Below are 23,146 nucleotides of genomic sequence, written 5' to 3'. Positions count from 1 at the left end.
TCTGTGTGCAGGTTCTAATGAATGGCTTTTCTTTCTTAATAATGCAAATGTAGATTGCCATCTTTCCTCCTACCTTTCCTCACTTTTTCTTTTGTGGGGGGGAGCAGGTGGGGGTGTGTTTCAGTTTTCTTTTATTATTATTGTTATTGTTGGGATATTATTATTTTTTGTCAAACTCTGTGTCTTGAAAACAGTTTCCCAGTAAGTTCTAATTGTGTTTGTGTTTTACTTCCAGTAGGAATTGGAACTGAATTTATTCATCCACTTCTCCAATCCTTTTGAAAAGTGACTAAATGCAACTGAGTCAGATTGTCTGTGGGTATGAAGTGGCTGGGAGAATCCAAGAACATGGTAGTGAATGGCCGGAGAAGTGGAAGCAAGTCATCTAATGACCACGCGCAGACCAAATTGCAGCATGCAGGAAAGGAGAATCCAAAGACAGGCAAAAATGGAGTTGAGAGAAGATCAAGCAGATGTATGTACATGTTTCTGCTGCTTAGTGCTGTGGTTCACTTCCTAGTTTTCAAGCCAGACTTCTGTCTTACCTTAATTTGTGATGGAGATCTACAGTCAGGATGGAGCTAACATCAGAAATATTAGTTATGTATGTATTTTCTGGATGTGTGAACTCCCTTGAGGAATATAGGTGTCTTCAGATCAGTTTAAAAGCCAAGAATAACTGGGTGTAAATTAATTTTGAACTGTTGTAATTATAAAAAATGTGATTGGCACTAAGTCACAGCTAGTATGATTTGAAGTGGATAACATAACTTGAAGTACTTGCCTACCTTTCAGTGAATATGCTTATAGACGTAAACCCCATTTTTTAATCCAGTCACTTATATTGATAGCCATTCTGCAGTGGTTTTAAGGAGTATGGATTCTTATTTTTGCTCTTGGTCTTGGATGAAGGATTAAAGGCAAATTCGAGTCCTTTATTCAGATGTCCTTTAAAGTTCTTTATTCTGCTTCTCCAGGTATTTCATCATCTTCCTCAGTTGTTCTGTATTTTTGCTTCCAGCCTGTGTGTCTGTCTGTCCCCAAATGTAACTGGGCTCTATAATGTCCCTTAAATGATACCTAATTTGTGCTCTCTTATTTGCAGGTAGCGGTGCTTCAGGATTTGAGGGTCAAAGTCGTTATGTGCCTTCCTCTGGAATGTCTGCCAAGGAACTCTGTGAAAATGATGACCTAGCAACTAGTTTGGTTCTTGATCCCTATTTAGGTTTTCAGACACACAAAATGAATACTAGGTAACTTGTCTTTATTTTTCTAGAAAAGAATTCATCTTCTTAGTTGATGTAAATCAGCAAAACCATGGAATTTCATGCATGTTTTAAGAAAGTGAAAGAATGCAAATTTCTGAGTAGCTTCTGCCTCTAAAATGGTGTTGCATGTGTGTCTGGAACTCAGCAGTACAAATGCAGCCTCTCTCAATGCTCCATCATAGGTCTTTCCATTAGTCTTGTGTATTTGTGCTGTAGAACAGTTTGGTAAAAGGCACCATTTTCCAGCTTAAACAGTTAACTAATTGTAAGTTAGAAATCAGTAGTCATTTGAAATCTTTCAAAGGCAGAAGCCAGTGTTTGGTAACTTTTCTATTTATTCCATATGCCTGGATTTTTATTTTTTTTCCTTCCTTACTTTTAAACATCAGAAGAAAGATGTAGCTCCTGAGCAATTCAGTGTTGGTGCTACTTTACCTGAAGTTCTTGCAGACCCTTGCTGAAGGAATTGCTACTCAGACATGTCTGTGTGGATAAGATAAATAAATGTGCTAGCTGGAAACTTGATTACCAGAGGTGCACCTACTTTTGCACATGTCTGAATGATTTGGTTGTGAATGCTGTGTGATCTCAGGGTTTAGCTGTTGCTCCTTCTCCCTCTGTTACAGAGGTAATACTGATGATAGCTGTGTGCTACGGGTCTCTCTTAAGCTTGTTTGCATACAAGATCTGCATTGATAGCTCAATGGGGAAACTATGTATAAACTATAAGTTTCTTAGGGACAGTGCTTTCTACTGTGCAATTAGAAGAGCTGGAGTTTTCCAGGCAGCACATCATGGGCAACAGACTCTCAACCCTTCAAACTGCTGCTGTTTTTGTTGCTGTATTTTTGAAGGATAGTTCACCTTTGCAGCACAGCCACATACACACAGTATCAGTTAAGCAAATTATACGTATGCAACAAACTGATTCAAAAATGACTGCTAGATGGATTGATGTTCTCATATTACATAAAAAGTTGTTGGTATAGCCTGATGGCATCAACTGCATATGAAATTGCAGCAGTGTGCTCCTAGTAACTGTAGACTTACCCGAGGAGATCTTTTCTTCTTGCTGGAGCGTGCAACATCCACCTCTAAGAAGGATGTTGGAGTTTTTCTTCTTTCCTCCCTGCTATTGGTTACAGTAGCACATTGTAGATACTGTTACAGTTCAGTTAGAAGTGTCTTTGTATTTCATGAGCTAATCAAGCAAAGACTATAGGCTGAAAGGAATTTTTTTGTTTCGTTGCATGAATGATAGTTTGCAGATTATGCACAGGATGTTAGTTCTTTTTGCTATGGAAATGATAATAGTTGCAGAAGCTACTTTCACAAATGTTGTTTTATGTTAATATGTTGGCAGCTAAAATACTTCTTTAATTACTGTTTTGAACCAAAAGACTACACAAAGGCAATCATTGTGTATTTCTTTCTTTCTCACTTGGAGAGCAGTTACAGGCAGTCTTCAAGGACAGTAGTTAATAATCTTGGAGCACTATGGGAAATACTTAGGTGAGGCTTACCTCCTACCAGATTCCTCTGTCATTTTGTCCTACTGAGAAAGTTTCTGATGTTGTAATAACTAAAATCCAGGCATCAGCATGGTTCTTGTTTATCTTTTTGGTGCAGTGATGACACCTGCTTGTTACTGTGGCTGTCATGCTTAGATTATCATTTTCCATCTAGTAAACTGTAGTCTTTCTAGTGCTCCTGAGAGCTCTAGAGCTCCTTACTGTTGTTTTAATAGCTTGGAGAAAAGGTGGGGGGAAAGCAGATATGGAAAAACTATACTGCTTCCAAAATGGCAGGTACCAGTACACAAATATTATGATGTAGTAGAAATGAAGATTTGCAGTTTATATTTGGGCATTTTCTGCTTCAATGCCACGGAGTCATATTAGTTACGTAGTTTATGTATGGAGGTGTGCTTAAAATAAAACAGCCAGTTATGGTGGCAAGCAAAGATTTCCTATTCCCTTGTTGTGATTTGTTTGAAGATGCCTGTGAAAGTGTCTGTGCCACCATTCTGCTGTGCTGTGTTGGGAACATGTAAGAGGTTTGTATTTTTGCAGCCCATTGTAAATTGATGATCAGTTACTGAAGTTCTACTTCCCCTTACCTCTGGAAGCCAGGTCTGTATTTTTGTATGCATGAGTGTCTTCTCTGTAAGCACTTTTTCTGCTTAGTTCTTCCAGTTGAAGAGCTTGTAAATTTCCTTTGTCCAGAGTATATTGATTGAAGAAAAAAAACCCTTATAGTAAAGTATCTAAATTGGTGTTGAAATGTCCTTGTTTTCCATCTTTTTTATATTGAGTTAATGATCTTATGGTAGGGAGGTGACAAGAACATGACTCTTACTCTGCTTGCTGCGTTTTTGTGTTTTGGTTTGGAGGTTTTTTTTCTGGGTGTATAAAAATGAAGTCCTGCAGTTTGTGAATGCCCACCGTCTTGGGGATAGGGCTGTTGGCTCCATAAACTATCAAGTCAGAAATGTCTGGAAGAGCTGAAGACTAAAGCTTACAACTGAATCCCCTTGTCCAGTGTTCCTCTGAAATGTTTTCTTGTCACTAGGGATTTGAAGGACAGTATAACATGTAGCTCTGGAAATGTCTTCAGTGGCTTTACGTAAAGTATTTTTTTTCATCCTCTTGGATTTCCAAGAGAAAGCAGGTTGTTTTCAGAGCTTCCAACCCTCTTTACAGGCCCAGTTGTCATTCTTGCATCAAATTCATAGCTCTTACCTCAACAAAATGGCAGCTTAGCAGTTAATAAAAGGTTTTTTAAAAGTTACTTTTCCATGTCTTGGAAAGTATGTTCTTGTCAAGTATCACTGTTCTAAGAGGTTTTGTTGCTTCTTGTACAAATCCTGTTACATCAGCCTTTGTTTGTTGTGGTAAAAACAAAATCCATTTTTGCAAGCTACACTTCCCGAATTGAAGGTTGATAAACACTAGAGGATAAAACTGACACTTGTAAAATGCCAAGTGAGTTCTTGCCTGTCTTACCATCTCTTCTTTTTGGGTGCTTTTCTCTAGACTGAGCACTGAATCTTGAAGTCAGGTTCCTTAGTGGCTAATCTGCTCTTTATACTATCTCACATACAGAGGTGTTACTGTTTAAACCTTAAGCCACACTCCCAGTCATATTGGTGCTGTTACCAGTCAGTTTGTTTCCTGGTTCCCTAAAGCACCAGCATCACTTCCTATCAGATGCACACCTTCTGCCTCTGTCATTTTGTCCTACTGAGAAAGTTTCTGATGTTGTAATAACTAAAATCCAGACATCAGCATAGTTCTTCACAGTATTCCCAACATCACGCTAGGGAATACTGAGAGCACTTCCAATGTGTCTCTAAATTTGCAAGTGGTTTAGGAAGTCAGATACGTTGCAGTGTGTTTGCTGCTTTTAGTGAAGTTACCAACAGGCCTGTGATGTGCATGGTTTTGTCTGATTATGCGAGACTGAAGGACCAAACTTTAAGGATTTCCACATTTTCTGCTGGAAACATTAAGTGCTTTGGGATGATGTACAGGAAGGTGCTTCTCTCAACACTGCCTCAACAGCAGTCAATGACTCAGGTGACTGAACTTGACAGGGTGTACATCACTCTTCATCCCTTAGAATCACCACTAGGCTGTAGAGACCAAAAGCACAAAGCCAGTTCCATATCATTGCTTTTATGAGCCTGTGCTGAATCTCCTCTGCATTCATTTCAACATAATAATTAAAGAGTTCAGTATTCTTCTTGAGTGAGTTTAGGGGCTGAAAAAGTGATGTGGATTCTGCTAAATAAGATTGTGGCCCATGCAGTTCAGCTTCAGTGTTGTGGTGCTGTGGAGATACTGGATAAGGGCAACTCTTATGTAGTGATAACCTGTTTCAAAGTGAAGCTTTTACATTCTTCAGACCTCAGTGTCTATGTACTTTACAGAATTGTTTTGTTTGACTTCTGCATAAAATCTGATTTTTTCATTTTTTTCTGGATTATTTTTACTGATAGCTTAATTCAGTAAAGTCCTTTATCTTCCTCCTGGTTGTTTCCTTCACTGTGTATAAATCACACGGTGATTACATGGGAACCAACTGTCTTACTGTTCTCTAATGTTTCGGATTTTTTTAAAAAATCACAACCAAAGAACCACCCTAAACAACCATGCTCTGCCCCTCAAATCAACACCCATCACCTTACTTTTACAGTTTTCTTATTTGTAAGAAATAAGCTTCAACAAAAAGTGTTACATCTTCAAAACATGGAGTGGCTTGCATCCAGTAGTCATGTTAACTGCTAAATTAAATTTACCATGTGCAGTGTCAGAACAGGATTAGAGGACAGTGTTAGGTTGTTGGTTTGGGGTGTTTCTTGTGTCCTCCATACTTGTTTTTAGAAAGTACTTCTTTGCTAACCATATTAAGAAGAATGAAATTGTGTGTCTTAGAATTTTCTTTATTTCCGTTCTCGACTCTATTGGAGTTTTGACCACACTGGTGTGTATTTAGTGTCAGTTCAAGAAGTTTAAGAAATTTGGATTACTTTCTTAATTAAAATTTTTGAAATTTGGCCTTTAAAGAGGATGAGGGTTTTTTTCTGTTTGAAAACACTGGCAATAAATGCAGAACAAGTTGATCATAACTTGTATAACAAGATTGGGCAGGGAGGAAGCCAAAATGAATGTTAATTAAATAAGTTGTTTATACTTCTTTTAAATAGATGATTTTCAGCTCTTGTTCTGCTGTCTTGAATGCTTAACGGGCTTGTGGTTTTAGTTTCTGTGCTCAATCTCTGGTTACTAGGTGAACATAAACTTGCTGTTTTCTGGAGCTGCTTAAGTAGAAATACCATCCAGACAAGGTGCCTGTTGTTAAAAGGCAAATGGGTTGATACAGTTTTGGTAAATTCACTCCTCTTGATGTTCCCTAGTCAGAAGCTAAGAAACAAGGTTTGGAAGTAAAACTCTTTATCATGCACTGGTATGCTGTGTGGAGTTCCATACTGGATCTCTTGCAGGATCAATTTATCCTTTTTGTTCAAACTCACTGCTCTCAGTGATTGAGACTGAGCAAGGTACTGTGCTTCTGAACTTACCAGAAACTCTCCTTTAACTTCCTTTATAGGCAAGCATCTCACTGACCTTTGGCTTTATACCTTGGAGTTCCAAGAGTCTTTAAGTACTCCTGAGGTAAGAGAAACTTGAGAGAGAAAGAGCTTTGCTTCCTTCCCCAAGCCATTTTCCTACATCTTCCTTATTGAGACCATGTCAGTTTGCCCTTGATTGGGATGAGATCATCTTCTATCTGATTTTGAAACTGTAAGAAGCCACAGGTTTATCAGATCTTGTTGACTAGGAAAAAATAAATATTTTCTAGGGAAGTGTGAAAAGTTTCTGTTCTGCAGGTTGTCAGGAAAAAGGGCTGATATTTTTTTCTTTAAAGACACTTATCATTGCAGAGGTTTTTGTTCTTGGCTCACTTCTAACACCTGATTGTCTTGCAGCAGGCTTCATGTCCCATGAGACCTAACCTATGAAGCTGCTTACAGGGTGGCTCAAGGAGTCTGTACCTGTGAGCAGATTCAGATTCCAAAGTGTCTTGTTTGGTTCCATGATGGAATTTAATAAAGGTAACTGTTCAGAGGAGGAAACCAGAAGTCTGATAAATAATTCTGGTTTTAATTGCCTTTTTTTCAGAGACTGGGTTGGCTGGTTTGTTCTGTTGGTTTCCTTGTGCTCTTTCTATGTCTCTTCTTTGAACTAATCTCTTGTTTTACTGATACTTAAAAGCCAGTTTCTTTGGCTCATTTTGTATGTATACATTTAGCTGTGGGGTCTTTTCAGGCTTCTCTTCATGTTGGAGTTCAGAAAGAGTTGTGTAGACTCTTCCAGCAGATTTGTAGGTTTTGGGGGGATTTTTTTTATGTCATGTGTAAATGTGGAGGTCCTGTAACACCAAAATGGTAGGATGCAAGGTTGCTTCTCAAAATCAATTGGTATTTTGGTTGCAAAAAACTAATAAATAAACTAATTAATTATGCACCTGGGAGAAGCGAAGTATCTATCAGCAGACCCAAATTCTTAAGGAACATTGGACTTCTAGGCTTTCTTGGCTTCTTCAGTTATTCTCAAGTGAGAAGGTACCTTTTAAAGTATATATGGAGATATACACCTGTGAAAGACTAAAGCTTTCATGAGAAGTCAGTAGTATTCTGAATTTGCTTGCAAACTTCCTATGCTCTCAGTGCAACTTATGTGTGCTGTTGAACTGTGAACAGCCCTCTAACTTAGGCTCAGGGTGCACAGTGTTGTTCTGTTTCATCTGCTTGGGAGCCCTTGGAGTGAACTGTTGAACATAATGTTGGTTTCCAGCATCTTTCCATGCACTTCTTGCTTGTTTGGATTCCTGTTTATCTTTTCTTATTATCTCTGTCTTGTCACTATGTGAGAACAACATTTTGATAGAAGTGCTGCAGAGTGTCCTTGGAATTAATTTTTGAACCCCTGGGTGCAGAGTGTCACGTTCTTTGAAAAACCCAGTTCCTGTTTGAGATGCCAACCATGCAGTCCAGCATTCATCTGACCTTGTAATGTCTTGGGGGTTTTACAATCTCTTCATCCCTTTCTTATTTCCAGCCATCTTTTTGGCCTTTGCAGGGCTTGGGCATACTCTATTTTACTTGGTAGGAATGGTGTTACAAAACTTTCTGCTAATTCCTTAAATGAATTCCACCAGCAGTGTGTTGTCTGAGACAAAAATCCATAGAGACACCTGCTGAATGTGATGCATGGAGGTGTGCCAGTGACTTTCAAAGGCTGGGGCCAGGTTCCAGGCTACCTAAGGTAGCTGGTCAGGTAGATATCAAGTCAGCCTCTGAGATTAATGTGTTGTGAAAGCCATAAAATATGAGCACTTGGGGCTGCCAGATGTGCTTTGAATTGCTAGAAAATGTGGGGTGTTGATTATTTTTCTGTAGGTCTTGAGAGCCACTGTTAAGCTTAGCGTCTGCCCTCTTTTTTTCTGTATTTCTTTTCTACACTGGTGGTTCAGTTGGGATACTGCTTTCTTTAGCTAGCCTAGACCAAGTTTCATGATGATGAATAAGTATGATGATGTCTATCAGCACATACATTGCCTGTCTCAGGTGCTAATGCAGTTTCAAATGTGATGGGTTTTCCACCCATCTTTGCTCCTGCAGGTCACTTAGCTGAAAAATGGTGGATTTCTACATGTAAAATACAGTGTAAGGAAGAGGGCAGTCACTCATGTAGCCCAGCAAGAACAGACATAGCTGAAGACCATTTTTATCTGTAAATCTTGTGGGTTTTTTCCTCCTGTAATGTTTACATATAGAAATATAAGCAAGATACTACCCTTTCGTTTGTGTACATTGATGAGCTCTCTACTCCTGGTGTAAGTATAGTTGGCTCCTGGCTGGGAAAGTTTTTCCTGCTTGAAATTGAAAGTGAGTGTAAGTCCTGTTCTGAAACTAGTCAGGTTCAGTTTAGGCTACATGATTTAAATTCCCTTCATGTATGAGGAAGCTCTGTGATTTATGACTATCAAATCTGGGCAAAGTCTTTCTGGTTTTGGGAGAGCAGAGATATTCGATGTGTGACTGGCAAGTTGAGGAAGACTTTGGTGTGCTGCAGAACAAAAATAATTGTTCATCTCTAGTCTGAGGGGAGGTTTCTTGTATGATAAGGTCTTATCAGCTTGTTAGGTTGTTAGCTTTTTTGGATGATGATACAAGGCTATTCTTTAATAAAGAACTTGATTTGAAACTTTGTGGCATGGTGTGTGCTACAGTTGTAAGCAGGCATCTGTTTCTTGACTGACTCCTGCTGTCTTGTTCGAAATTATATCCCAGTCAGAAGAGAACTGAACCTGATGTCTGCTCAGAACTCCTTACTGTGCCATGTCCTCTGAAAGCCCACAGGTTTATGCTGATAAATTTTGCTGGATTCAAAAAGGTCTAAAAGGATGCTTAGTTACCATGTCACAAGGAAGTTTTTAGTGATCTGAGGGATTTATAAAAGCAGTAGCATGGAACACTGCAAACCTGCTGAAAGTGATTCTGTTCTTAGGAGCTCTGTCTTCATTGTATCAGGAGCATAAATACAACAGCATCTTTCTTCTAAGGAAGGAAATTGAGTCCTCATGGTTGTTACTTATTTCTGATCAGACTCTTAGCATTTTACAAAGTGAAACAAAATCAGGAGGTAACACTTTTTTGTTTCCTTTATACAAGTTTCATGGAAGGAGCAAATCTTGTGTGGTCATTTAAAAAGTTAGTTGCAACCTTCTGTGTTCTAAGGTGACAATAAGCCTGTTCATGTGGCAATTTAAAAAATAGGGTATCAATGAGGAAGTTCATTGAGGTTTTCTCCCATCAACTTCAAGAAATTTTTCCCCCTTGTTTACTTTTGTAATGAAATACAGATTTCATTTGACAAGTAAAGGAAATAAAATCAGCACAGTAATGCACTTCCAGCAACAAGTAATGGATTTACTCTCTTGCACATTTCCTCAAAACTTTTAGTTTGTTTAGCACTTTTGTCACATGCTCTGTAAGCCAAACATTCAAGTTGTGAAAAGAGCTGCAAAAACTGTTTCTCATGATCTTGGGAAATTTTTGTCTTTGAGAAGAGTCCCCTGGGGTGTGGCATACATTTAAGAATATGCATACCCCACCTCTTCCCCAAAGCAGAGCATATATGGGTATGTGCTCAGTCAAAGGCAGTTTATAAAGATTTAGCAAAATCTGTTTGCCTAAGTGCTGCTTTCTCTTGGTGGTTTTACAGCTCAAAATGGAGCTTACACTTCTGGCATGCAGGTTTTTCTGTTACTTTTTCCCACTGAAGATACGAACAGTAGCTTTTCTTAAATCTCAAAGTTTGGGAAGAAGGCAGAATTCTCTGCTAATGTACAGGTGTTTGTTTTCTTATTTACATGCCAGAGATTTCCTCTTTGGGGGGAAAAATTCTTGCAATTGCACTAACTTGTGGAACTTCAGTCTTCCACAGATGTAGCATCTCTTCTGTGTGTTAGTGTTTGTAGATACTTCTTGTGTTGTCATTAAGAGCTATATTTTATATGAATGCACATGTTAAGTTTGCAATCCACATAAACCCACATAGTGAATTTATCAGTTTAAAAAGGCTTTGGGTTTGGCAAAAGTTGATCAGTGCCTTTATGCAGGGAGTTAAACATTTATATGGGTGGCAGATGAACTGTGTGCTGTGAGTAACTGATGGTGGACTAGAATAGCTTTATTTTTTAATTTCAGATTTCGACCTATTAAAGGAAGGCAAGAAGAACTCAAAGAGGTGATTGAACGTTTTAAGAAAGATGAGCACTTAGAAAAAGCCTTCAAGTCCTTGACGTCAGGTGACTGGGCCCGGCACTATTTTCTTAACAAGAACAAAATGCAGGAAAGGTTGTTCAAGGAACATGTAGGTGTATTTGTAATTAATGTGCTTTTTCAGATGGGTGAAAGGCAAAGAAAACGTAAAAAATTTCTTAAGAATGAAGCAATAGTAAAGCAATCAAGTGCTTGGTTATATGTTGTCTTATTTTTTTTAAGAGAAACTTCCTTTGTTTTTTAAAGCCTAACTAGATACACCCTCTTTTTTTTTTTTTTTTTTTTTTTTTTGTGTGTTTTTTTGTTTGGGTTTATTTTTTTTTTTGTTAGCTTGCATTGCCTTTTATTAATAGAGTGTAGAAAGGAAGGGGTTTTTTTCCCCTTCATCATTTGTTTGTACTGTGATTTGGTTGAGGATTTTGTTTGGGGGGGGGGGGGAGGGGCGGTGTGTTAGGGTTTTTTTACTTATAATTGTTTTAAGTCAAATTGGGTGACAAAGGAAGATAAAGGAAAAGGGACTAGCCTTGTTACCTTGAAATACCCCAGTTATTGTGGGTATAGGGGCTTTCTTTGGGAGTTATTCCTCTTCTACTTCCCATTCCCCAAATCCATTTTATATGTAGCATAAAGATTTTTTTATTCTCAAAGTTCAAAGCAAAAAAATTGTAGTATTGTTTACTTAAAAAATAGAAGAAGACGCTTCTTCAGGAATGAGTCTCTTGTTTCCAGGTACAACCAAAAGGAACTTGGCCTTCTTTAAAATGCACCAAATCTAGTAATGCAAGAAAGAGTTGGCAGAAAATGTTCTGATTTGGTAAAGTGGTTTTTAGAGTAACACAATCATACGTCAACTAAAAAAATTATTCAACAATCCCTGAATTCAGCATCTAGGTTTGTTGTAGAAGTAATATCTTTTTTCAGAACTTAATAATCTTAATAATAATTAATAATAATAAAATGTATTCCTATAGATGATTAGGTCTCAGTGGTTCTTAAAGATTTGAGGTTTCTTGCATACAGCTATTCAGTGATTTTAAGACAAAAAATTACCCATTTTCATTAGTTGGACCAATTTGGTACCAGTCCAGGTATCTTTAATCTTAAACTCTTTGGAAAATCACATTACCTGTGTGAGGATTCCTGCAAGTTACTGTGAAGAAATAAGATCAACATAATATGTATAGCTTAAACATATATAAACATTATAAAGCATATAGAAATGTATTTCAGCAGACAGTATTCCACTCCAGTATCCATTTTGTGTGTGGTTTTGTACAGTTCACTTTCATTATTTATATAAGAAGTTCCTCACCGCTTTCATTTTGCGTGTAACAGACAAGTACTGTGTTTTTTCACTGCAGGTATTTATTTATTTACGAATGTTTGCAACTGACAGTGGGTTTGAGATACTGCCTTGTAATCGGTATTCTTCTGAGCAAAATGGAGCCAAAATCGTTGCAACAAAAGAATGGTAAGAAATACAGTTTACTGTTGCATTCTGTTTCTGTCAATTATTTGAAAGATTCTATAAAAAAACATTTTAAAGTGTTATTTAGAATTAAAACTGCAACCAGTTTTAAGAACGAAATAGATCGTTTTGTATTGTTAATTGCAAATTTAATTTTCTCTCTGTTTTTGCTAAGTACTTAATACAGGATCCATGCCTCTGGAAGATACTCCTTTGTATATTTGGGTTTATACTTATAGTCCTTATTTTACTTTTTTTTTTAAATCTTATTTTCAGTCAGATAATTGTTTTCTCTACTCAAGAGTTGTCAGCCTTCCATGAGAAATGTGACAGTATGACATATTTGTTACACAGCAAATAATTGTGGGGGAATTGATATTTTGCCTTTCTTGAATGAGTGTTATTTGCATATTTTGATTGTGCAAGATAAATTACCCCTAGAAACACAAGGCTGGAGCCCCAGTGTATTTCCTCATCTCATTTTGGCACATCTGAGTTTCACTATAAGTATGCATGTGGCAGCATCAGCAGATTCTGGCTTAATTCAGATTTTAAAATGAATTCATATGTAAACACCAATTGTATGAGCTATGCTTTGTGGCAGCATCCTTTCGTACCAGCACACCTGAGGTGAGGAAATGTGGTTCTTTGCACACTGGGATTGAGTGCCTGGACACCCTGCTCGTGGCAACACAATCTCCGTGTGTTGTAGAGGAGGCTCTAAATAGGCTGAGGCAAGATTCCAGCTCTTCATGACTAGAGCTGAAAGTTCCACAATCATGATACAATCCAGAAAATACTGATAGAAAGGGGTTTTTTTGGTTTTGTTTTTGCTGTTTTGGGGTTTTTTGTTTGTTTGGGTTTCTGGGGGGTTTGGTTGGTTTGTTTCTTTGCTTTTTGTTTGGGTTTTTGGGTGTTTGTTTTGTGTTTTTTGCTTGGTTGGTTTTGGGTTTGTTTGGTTTGTTTTGGTGGTGGTGTTTGAATTTACCCCTTGGCTGATTCTTTGGAGTAGAAGCTTTGTATGTAGATGTGTTGAAAACAGATTAACTTTTCATGCTCAAAATCTAGAGTAGCCTGAGATGTGAACAAGACAGGAGGGCTGCATCTTACCCTACTGATATCTGGAAACCTGTCAAGACTCAAAACTGATTAGAGTTCTCAGCCCTCTCTGTCAAAGGAGAAATTTGCACTTAAAAGGCTTCACTTCTAGTTTGTGTCCTTCATGTACCTTTAGTGTTTCCACTAAACCACGTTCATCTCTGTCAGAGTAATCTGGCCAAAATGTGGCATGGCCACTCTGAAGAGCAGTGGAAGCAACGCCCATGCAAGAAAATGGAAACTCTGCTTCTACAGCTGAGCATTCAGTGCCCCTGCACTGCTCTAGTCATGATGGCATGTTGGCTGTCTGCACACAGAGGCTTTGTGGTTTTGTTGATTTTTGTAGGTGTCACTTCCCCTCCTCACTCTATTTCAAGGACCAGCTTCATGCTGAAGAACTACTCATGAGAGAGGAAAACATCTTGCTTGAATTCCAGTCTTTGTTTGCATCATTACTGGGCCTCATTTGAAAAGCCATGGAGCTCTAAGCATTTTCATTATGCTGGGTTTTCCTGGCCACAGGAAGAAGTTTAGGAAACACAAGCAAAAGCAGCTGGAGGAAGTCAAAATTTCTCAAGTAGTGATGGGGAGGGAGTATGAAAAGATCTTGCTTTTGGTTTTCACAATTGCAGAAGCTGAAGTAATCAACTCTTGCAATTTCTTGCCTGCAGTCTCAGGAAGTTGTAGAAACAATGGTGGTAATTGTTTCTGACGCCAGATTTGATGTCATTGATTCTATAATAGCTTTTCTTTCTGTGAAATTATTTTGTAATTTTGGCACATGTAGTCTTATTTCTGCTGCTCTTTTTATATTAAAGGAAACGAAATGATAAAATAGAATTACTTGTGGGCTGTATTGCTGAACTATCAGAAATGGAAGAAAACATGCTGCTGAGACATGGGGAAAATGACTTCAGCGTCATGTATTCCACAAGAAAAAACTGTGCACAACTGTGGCTTGGTCCTGCTGCATTTATCAATCATGGTGAGTAGTAAGTATAGGAAGCATGTTGAAGGGCATAAGAAATTCAGGAGTGTTGTATGTGAGCCAAACAGCACAGGAACTTGGAGAAAAATGTCTGAATCTGGCATACTGTATTACTGTAGGACAAAATCATACTGGGATTTTCCCAGCCAGAGCTGATCAGCTGTGAAACTCAGAGAAGCTCTAGAAAGCAATGCCTTCTTCCTTGAAAGAGACTTTGGAACTGGCAGCTAAATTAGTGGAGCATATTGTGGCTTATCTTGAGTTCTTTGTGAACTCTGCTGTAACAGTAAGCAGTAATTTCTTTGTGAAAGTCAACAGCAACATCTTTATTAGGTGAGCTTCTTATGGCTGTTTTACTTTTTGCACCAGAAGCTTAGCTGATTGTATTTGTGTGGCTGAAGAAGAGCAGACAGGATTTAAGATGAAGATGATCCTGTTTACCTTAAAGAGGAGGGAAACTGGACATTAGTGATGGCATAGGGAAGAGGTTAGAAATGCACCTATAGCAAAGCAGGAATCTTTTGATGTCTGGCTTTGTGCAATACTAACTTAACACCCAGTATTTAGTTGAGATTCTGAAGTAATTGAAGTCAAAGTGAATCCTTACTTTAGATATCTACAACTATTCATGTTTCAGGTCTTATCCACAGTTAATTGACTTTATCTTTTGGACCTTTTTCAGATTGCAGACCTAACTGTAAGGTAAGCAAGAAATTATTAATAAATTAATAAAGTACCCCACTTTTTATTTCTTTTCCTTCCAACTTTTCTCCCCCAGCTGTTTTATTTCTTACTCAGATACTGTGCAGCCTTAATGATTAACCTTTTTTTTCCCTTCCTATCATCTCCTTCTCCAGTTTGTATCAACGGGCAGAGATACAGCATGTGTGAAAGCTCTAAGAGATATTGAACCTGGAGAAGAAATCTCCTGTTACTACGGAGATGGTTTTTTTTGGAGAAAATAATGAATACTGCGAATGTTACACCTGTGAAAGGTATGCATTGATATAAATTGCATTCAAATTAAATTGGGCATATTCATGATCTATTTTGTGCAACTGAAAGTTCTTTATTGTGAGTACTCAGATTTTTGGACACAAAATAATTGCTTCCTACCTATTTGCTATGATTTTTCTGTGTTGTTGCAGAATAGTGATGATTCCTGAAAACTGCTTTCTCTTAATCTTTTGATTCTGTGTTCTGGAGATGAGCCTAAAATTAGACAGAACAAAACAGGGGTGTAGATCGTTAATAATACTTCTACTGAATAAAGTAGAATTGGAAGGAAAAGCAGTTACAGCTTCTACAAGACCATTGTGAACTGATCCCCAACTTTTGCTCTTTGCACTTTATAAAGCAAATTCCAGTAATGTTTTATTTGTGGACCTGAAGTTCTCTTCTGCTGGGAATGAGCAAAGTAGTTTTTCACCCAGTGTTGTTAGAACTTGGGGGTTTGTGTATTTGTAAATATCTACTGGTTTGGGCAGTATTTGCTTCTCTCTGTCCTTCACTCAGTATTTGTTTCTCACATGTGCTGTCCCAACCTGGTTTCTTCACAAAATCAGGTAAAATAATTCCATAGTTGGTTTTTGCCATGTTGAAACTTCTGCTCGCTGTGAGCAGAGAGGCTCAGCATTATCTGAGAGCTTCACTCAGTTAAGAGTAGCTGCACAGAACTCACCATTCTGTTTGATCTAACTGTAGGAAGAAAAACCCTATAAAAGACAAAATATTGCTCATATTGAGAAATAGCTTAGTATACCTGTGTATAAATAGTTTAATAATCCTACTTTCATTTTTATTGGCTACTTTGGTCACTAACAAATCTTGAAATTAAAGGGAAAATGCTCTGGTATGGACCTCCAAACTCATGTCATGTTGGTAGGTCATTCCAAGTGAAGGGTGCAATCTCAGACTTTATCTTGAGAGCTGCTTTTAAAAATATACTTCAGTCCTGGAGACTGTAAAGGGTTGAATAAATAAGCACCAGAATTGTTCTTCCCTTGTTATATGGAGCTATGTGGGGTTTTTCTCAAGTTCTTTTGATCATTGATTTCAGTGTAATGTGGACATACTTTCTTATTCAGGACAGCTAGTTTTATATGTCAGAACATTTTCATTAACTTGTTGTTTTTATATTTTAAGTACATGAATATGTTACTTTGTTAAGCTAATGTTTGGGTAATTCTAACTTTAGTAATCTGCTTTTCAGTTACAAAGGTCTGGTAGAGGCAGTCAAATATTTAAGTTTTTATTTCAGAGGGAGTTAGTAAGGATTCATTTTTTGCTTGTTTCAAGACCAATGAGGCAACAGTCACTTTTTACATCACCAAAAAAAAAAAAAAAATCATATTTAAATATCTCAATTTTTACTATGCTGTAAAGAGTGTTAATTTGCAATGGTAAAGTGTTGGGATGTAGGAATCTGTGGGTATGTTTGGAGCAGTGGAGATTTGGCCCAGTACAATTTCTTTGAAGCCTGCAGAGGTCACCACGAGGAAGATTTGCATCTCTCTGCATATGTCCATGTACTCTTCCTAGGTGATCCTGCTGTTCTTGCGGGCCAGCTGAGATATTTAGGCACCCAAGATGACAGGCAGAAGACAAAACAGCGCACAAAATGTTAACAAGTTTCTGTGACTGTTGGTATCATTGATCCAGATACACCTGGAATCCAAACTGCTGTATATGAAACAAAGCTCTAGGTTTACACTAAGATTTATTAATACCTTGTGTCCACCTTTTATTTGTAGACGTGGAACTGGTGCTTTTAAATCAAGAGTGGGATTGCCAGCACCTACTCCTGTGATTAACAGTAAATATGGACTGAGAGAAACAGACAAACGATTGAACAGACTTAAAAAGTTGGGTGACAGCAGCAAGAATTCAGACAGCCAGTCTGTCAGCTCTAACACTGATGCAGATACCACTCAGGAAAAAGGTAATGCAAGTAAGTAAGGGGAAGAGCTTGGAGTCATTAAAGGCTTCACAAAAACTTTCACAGTCACAGAATTCCTCTCTTAGTGCTGAGATGTTTCTCACATACTGGTTGTTAAAGCTAATTTATTCAGGAATCCGAAGGTAATTTAAACAGCAAGTTCATGGTTTTCCACAAGTGTTTGAAGAACAATAGGTGGTATGTTCTTCTTTTGTTTTCCTTTTTTCTTTTTTTTTAATATCAAGAGCAAATATTTATAAGCATGTCAGTTAAAGTCCTGCCAATAATTTCTGTATTTTAAAATACAGTAAACTACCACAGGCAGTAGTATGGTTTAGGAAAGAAAAGTTACATAGTTTGAATTCTTAGGAAATGAATTTTTAAATAAATACTCTTAGTAGATATTATTAAACAAATAGCTGTTTCCTTTAGACGTCCTTTAAATTGGGCAGCTCTTCCCTTTCCACATCCAGAATTGATAGTTCAGGCACCTCTTGTGCAGTGAAAGTGCACAGTTAGTGATTTCAGAAGAAATTTGAAGGGATTTTTGTTTGTAATCTTCCTGCAAGACTTCTCTCCATGAAGTAGTGAGTATGATTTATTTGCTTTCCCCACTTCCCCACTTCCACCAACCTCAGTATGGGTAAAATACAAGTAATTTGAACTTTGATTTAACTGGTAAATAGGTCTGGAGCTATGTAAAATACTGCGGTTCCATCTGTCTGCTGTTTGCTGCTGTGATACTAAAAAAACCAAAACACAAAAATAAAACATAAGAACCCAACAAACTAATAGAAAAAAGAAAACCTAAAAGATGTCTCCAAATCTTTTTATGGTCTCTAATGACCAGTATTTAGAGTTGCACCTCTGCTGAGCAAACTCCTTTGCTTACCACAGTAGGCAGTAGTTTCATCTGAAACTGAAGCCATTATATTAGATAAAGGTGCTTGGGGTTTTTTCCTCCTTCTCCATGAAAAAAAATCCTGGACATAATATTAGATCGTAATAATACTCAGCAAATAATATATTTTTTTTTTTTTAATTGGTAGAAGAAGAAATTCAGTAAAAACATAGCTTGGTATACTGGGTATAGTGAGGGGAAGTGTACCTGGAAATGTTGATGTACTTGTTTTGGCAATTCCTTTCATGTGTTGAGTTGCAACTTAAGGAGTCTTGTTCCTTACTACATCCTGTCTCATGGATTTTTTTCAAGTGCCCCAAATAAATGAAGTAACTGCAATATTTGGAAGTGATAAATTCAGGATATAGCAGTGTCATAATAAAACTGTTTTTTTTTTTCTTTTTCAGCTAACAGAAAATCTTCAATTGGCGTAAAAAAGAACAGCAAAAATAGAACATTAACCAGACAGTCTATATCAAGAATTCCAGCATCATCAAATTCTACCTCATCTAAACTAACTCATTTAAATAATTCCAGGGTACCAAAGAGACTGAAAAAGCCTGCAAAGCCTTTACTTTCAAAGATAAAGTTGAGAAATCAGTGCAAAAGGCCAGAGCAAAAGAATGCTTCTCGAAAGCTTGAAATGGGAAATTTAGTTCTCAAAGAGCCTAAAGTAGTTTTATATAAAAACTTGCCCATTAAAAAAGATAAAGAATTGGAGGGACCAGTCAAAGTTGCAGTCTCTAGCGGATGCTTAACGAGGCATGCAGCGAGAGAACATAAACTGAATTCTGTGAAAGGTGCTTACGAGCATGGTGATATTGCACCCTGCACATACATCACGAGGAGGTCGATGAGAACAAGGATGAGTTTGAAGGAGACCTCTGACACAAAGCTTGAACCAAATACGTTGGATAGCTATAAGAGTAACTTGACTGGAACACAATCGGACATTGCAGGGCAGCAGTCTCGTGCGTTAAACGACAGCAACGTGGCTCATGGACCGTCACATAAAGGGGAGGGTCGGTGCCAGAAAAGTGATGCAGGCTCATCAAAAAAGAAATCTCGACAAGGAAAGCTTGTGAAACCATCTTCAAAAACAGAGGAAACTGATACTATGCACAATACACCTGTGAAGGATGAAGTACCAGATTTAATTAGTTCTCGTTCAGAACTTGAAGAGAGGAATAACGTGGTGGACACACCTGTTGGCTTTAAAGACTGTGTCCCTGGATCTGGTGGCTGCTCTGTAACAACTGACAATTTTAAAGCAAAAGACAGCTTTAGAACTGCAAAAAGTAAAAAGAAAAGACGAATCACGAGGTATGATGCACAACTTATCCTTGAAAATAGCTCTGGGATCCCTAAACTGACTCTTCGTAGGCGCCATGATAGTAGTAGCAAGGCAAATGATCAAGAAAGTGATGGAATGAATTCTTCAAAAATAAGCATAAAATTAAGTAAAGACCATGAAAAAGATAATAATTTATATGTAGCAAAGCTAAATAATGGGTTTAACTCAGGATCAGGCAATAGTTCAACAAAATTAAAAATACAGCTAAAACGAGAGGACGAAAACAGAGGGACATACCCAGAGGACCTTCATGAAAATGGTGTGTGTTGTAGTGAAACTCTCTCCCTTTTGGAGTCGAGAATGGAAGTAGATAATTATGGTCGCTATGAAGAGGAAACAGCAGATGAATCTTCATCAGAAGACGATGATGAAGAGGAAGATGACTATGATGATGAATTTGATGACTTTATTCCTCTTCCTCCAGCGAAGAGATTAAGGCTTATTGTTGGCAAGGATTCAATAGATATTGATATTTCTTCCAGGAGGAGAGAAGATCAGTCTTTAAGGCTCAATGCATAAGCTTATAGGTCTTAAACTGACCTGGATGTCATTTCTTAAAAAAAAAAAAAAAAAAAAAAAAAAATTAAAAAATTTTAAAAAAAAAAAATCCAACGAAAATTCCATTTGATTATTCCTCAACTAAAGAACTTTCTGAAAAACTTAGTGGCAGCACTTCTTTATTCACCTATCAGCGTAATATTGTAGAAAGTGTACAGCATACTGACTCTTCTTAAGTCTGATTTGTGCAGATTTTTATTGTACTTTTTAATAGCCTTCTTACGTGCAATTCCAAGTTAGAGGTAATGCTCTGTTGTAAAATAAAGGCTCAAGCAAAGTTACGAAATTGCATCAGATCTTTCCATGCAGGACAATGAGAATACAGTGTGGCTACAGAATTATTTTTGATCAGTAGGAGCGTTAGTTTGCTCTTACAATATTTGACTAAACAATTTACAAAATCATAGTAGCAGCATATTAAGGTTTTCTAGTATATGTTAACATCACCAGCAATGATCTACAGCTTTCCAATTTATTTGCTAGATGGTTTTTCCCCCTTGGAGTTTGTCAGTTTTAACACTGTATGCTGTCCCAGACGTACTGTTTGTGGCCTTTGTTATAGTAGCAAACCGTTGGTTGGAAGTCAAATTGATTTCTTTAAAAAAGAGAAAAAAAATATGAAAAGGTGTTGACAATTTGCTGACTTTTTAGTACATTATATGTACAAGGGTAGCAGTATGCAGAATAAAGTTTGGATATGGTGTATTTATTGCTTGTTACCGTAAATTAAACACCTTGTATTTAACACTTTTCAATACTTTTAGATAAAATTGTTCTTTGCAAGAATGATTGGTGCTTATTTTTTCAAGAATTTGCTGTGAAATAATGTGATTACGACGGGCAACATTTATCCAATGAACTGCAGCTATCCTAAATTGGTTCTTCATATTTTTCTGTTGCACTTGTAAAATGCTACAAGGAATTTAAAGAAAAATCTATTCACTTTAACTTATGATAGTTTTATCAAATTAAAAACAACTAAGTCACAGCTTTTGTTCTGTGGTAACCTAAGAATTGTTTGTCTTTTAAGAACCAGTTGTAAAAGAATGAAAAAATATGTATATGTTGTAAATATTTGTGTGTTGTGAGAAATTTTGTCATAAGAAATTGAGATAACTTGCCAGAAGGGTTTTTAAGTTTAGAAATACATCCATGCCAATAAAATAGGAAACTGTAAACCTAGTTTTAAACTCTGCATCAGTTGGAGTTCTTTGCTCATACATAGTTCACTTAATTCTTCAGAGTCTGCTTTATAACAATGAAGAGCATCAGGGCGATCTTTGGCTCTTTGGTTTTTAATAAAAGAATGTTAGGAAACTTCTGGGCACAATGGATTGTTTGTATGTATAAATCAGCTTTCTAAGCCATTTCTTTCAAATGGGTCTGAAATGTCAGAGTTGACATAATTGTATATTGCTTTGGTCTGTGGTATTTGTGTTTCTACTTGACTGTGGATTAAGGTTTGAGTTTTTGTATCTAGGTGTATAGAAACAACAGGTTGCATCCTCAAACAGGTGCTGTTGGGTCAGCTGAATCCACTGTTGGCTGCTCAGGATTTTCATGTCAAGTCCAACTTTCTCTGCCTAAATATCAAGAGATTCAGTTATATGGCCACTGGGTGTTACCACCGTGTATTGTTACCCAGGGTGTTACACTGGGTGTTACGCAGTGGTGAAAGCATTAGTGGAGAGAATTAAGTGTAGAATTGAGTCTGATACTTTTAACTTTGTCAGTCTCTGGGAAAGGCCTCGTGTCATGCCAGGGTGTGCATGTTTTAGGATGTGGGTGGATCTGTATGTACAGTCCATGACTCACACTCTCACACCTTGGCCTTTGGTTCAGGGAACACTACACAAATGCTTTGGTGAGTATGCTTACAGCTGTAGTGACTTGTCTTACGGGGTCTTTAATTGGACTAGATCATAAAATATGGTAAAGGAGAAAGAGATGGGTTATTAAGGGATTGCCTTAGTGTTGGAAGTGTCCAGGAAACAGCTGATGACAAATTACACTAATACAGCTGTTTACTCTGGAATTCACAGCCATTGTCACATGCTCTACAAGCATTTCTGGCTGTCCCAGAAATCTGGCTGCACACTTTTACCTGCAGCCCTTCTGTGCCTCTGCTACTGCTTGGAGGTTCATACTCGGTGCTCCTCTGGAGCCTTGGTGGGTGTAGTGGGGGGTTGGTTTGCAGTAATGTCATTTACCTGGACATGTGTTAAAGCAGAAGAAATTGTAAGTGAATCCTCCCTTAGAGGGAGAAGCTGTTTTCCTGAAGTGGATGATTCTCCTAACTCATAGTTCAGCCAGCCCTTAATGAGAGCTGCTATCCTTTTCCTTTAGTGTTAAGGTAAGTACAAGTAACTCTGGGCATTGGGATGTCTGGATTGGTCTTGTTCGTTGAACAACCTTCCTGTCTTAGAGAATCTGGAACAAAACCTGCAGTCATTTCCATGGCCCTGTCCTGCTATTCAGATGTTTGTGTTAGAGATACCTTGAAAACAATTAAATGCATTCCCCCAAGTGGGGCAGGCAGGGCTTCCACAAGTCCAATTTTGCCCCCTTCCCGTGATGCAGGAAGTGGCCATTTTTCTTTCATCATCTCTACCTGAATTGATGGATCTCAATGTTTCCATAACCTTAGTAGCAGAGGAAGGTGTGTGTTTGTCACCCATATGAGAATCTGACAAGCTGGCCATGTTTCTTGTCCTGATTGCAAAGCACAGTGGAGCTCAGAAGTTCAGCTGTGGTCAGGGAACATGTCTAGCCTTGACGTCACATTGCCCAGGATAGTGGTAAGAAAAGATGCCACAGCTGAGTATAGGTTTGGGGTGACCACAGCACCTTTTAGCAGGTTGAAGGACTGGAGGAAGCATATTATATAGATGGGCTTTGCCTGCTTGTTGTGTGTTATGTGTGGCGGGTTGTTCGGCTATAAAAGAAACATCCCAATCACTGTGAAAATGGCAGGCTGGCTCGCTGCAGATTTGGGAGCATCCTGTCACATGCAGTTATGCTGCCAACCCCTCACATAGCCAAAGTATGTTCATGTCTTCTGTTGGCTGGGGTTTTTTTCTGGTTTCTTTTTGTGCATTTTGCCTCATACTGCCAGTTTACCTTCTTAAAAATCAACTCAGAAGCAGAATTTCTTTAATCACCATATTTGTATGGTTGGTTGCTCTTCTTAGAATGAAAGGTTGAAGGTTGGGAGCTGTGCA

At 37.8% G+C, this 23,146-nt stretch overlaps 1 protein-coding gene and 1 long non-coding RNA gene across 3 annotated transcripts in view; one reads left to right on the top strand and one right to left on the bottom strand.

Annotated features, from left to right (window-relative positions):
- Positions 1–21,107, top strand: part of KMT5B (lysine methyltransferase 5B) — a 28,208-nt gene extending 7,101 nt beyond the window's left edge. The window contains 10 exon segments of the mRNA XM_056492788.1: positions 239–475; positions 1,106–1,253; positions 10,546–10,711; positions 11,982–12,091; positions 14,005–14,171; positions 14,857–14,876; positions 15,032–15,121; positions 15,123–15,169; positions 16,928–17,115; positions 18,421–21,107. Coding sequence (XP_056348763.1) covers positions 322–475; positions 1,106–1,253; positions 10,546–10,711; positions 11,982–12,091; positions 14,005–14,171; positions 14,857–14,876; positions 15,032–15,121; positions 15,123–15,169; positions 16,928–17,115; positions 18,421–19,886 — 2,556 coding nt within the window. The 5' untranslated portion in view covers positions 239–321 and the 3' untranslated portion in view covers positions 19,887–21,107.
- Positions 13,057–23,146, bottom strand: part of LOC130253842 (uncharacterized) — a 37,972-nt gene continuing 27,882 nt past the window's right edge. The window contains exons 3-4 of one of the 2 annotated variants that reach the window (XR_008840623.1): positions 15,291–15,386; positions 13,057–14,615 (exon numbers count right to left, since the gene is read on the bottom strand). This is a non-coding gene — a long non-coding RNA (uncharacterized LOC130253842). Of the gene's footprint in view, positions 14,616–15,181; positions 15,387–23,146 lie in introns of those variants that run through there. The other variant, XR_008840621.1, reaches the window with a different exon arrangement.

The sequence above is a fragment of the Oenanthe melanoleuca genome, chromosome 5, assembly GCF_029582105.1.
Source record: "Oenanthe melanoleuca isolate GR-GAL-2019-014 chromosome 5, OMel1.0, whole genome shotgun sequence".
Lineage (NCBI taxonomy): Eukaryota > Metazoa > Chordata > Aves > Passeriformes > Muscicapidae > Oenanthe > Oenanthe melanoleuca.
This window is presented reverse-complemented; position numbering and strand designations above follow the sequence as displayed.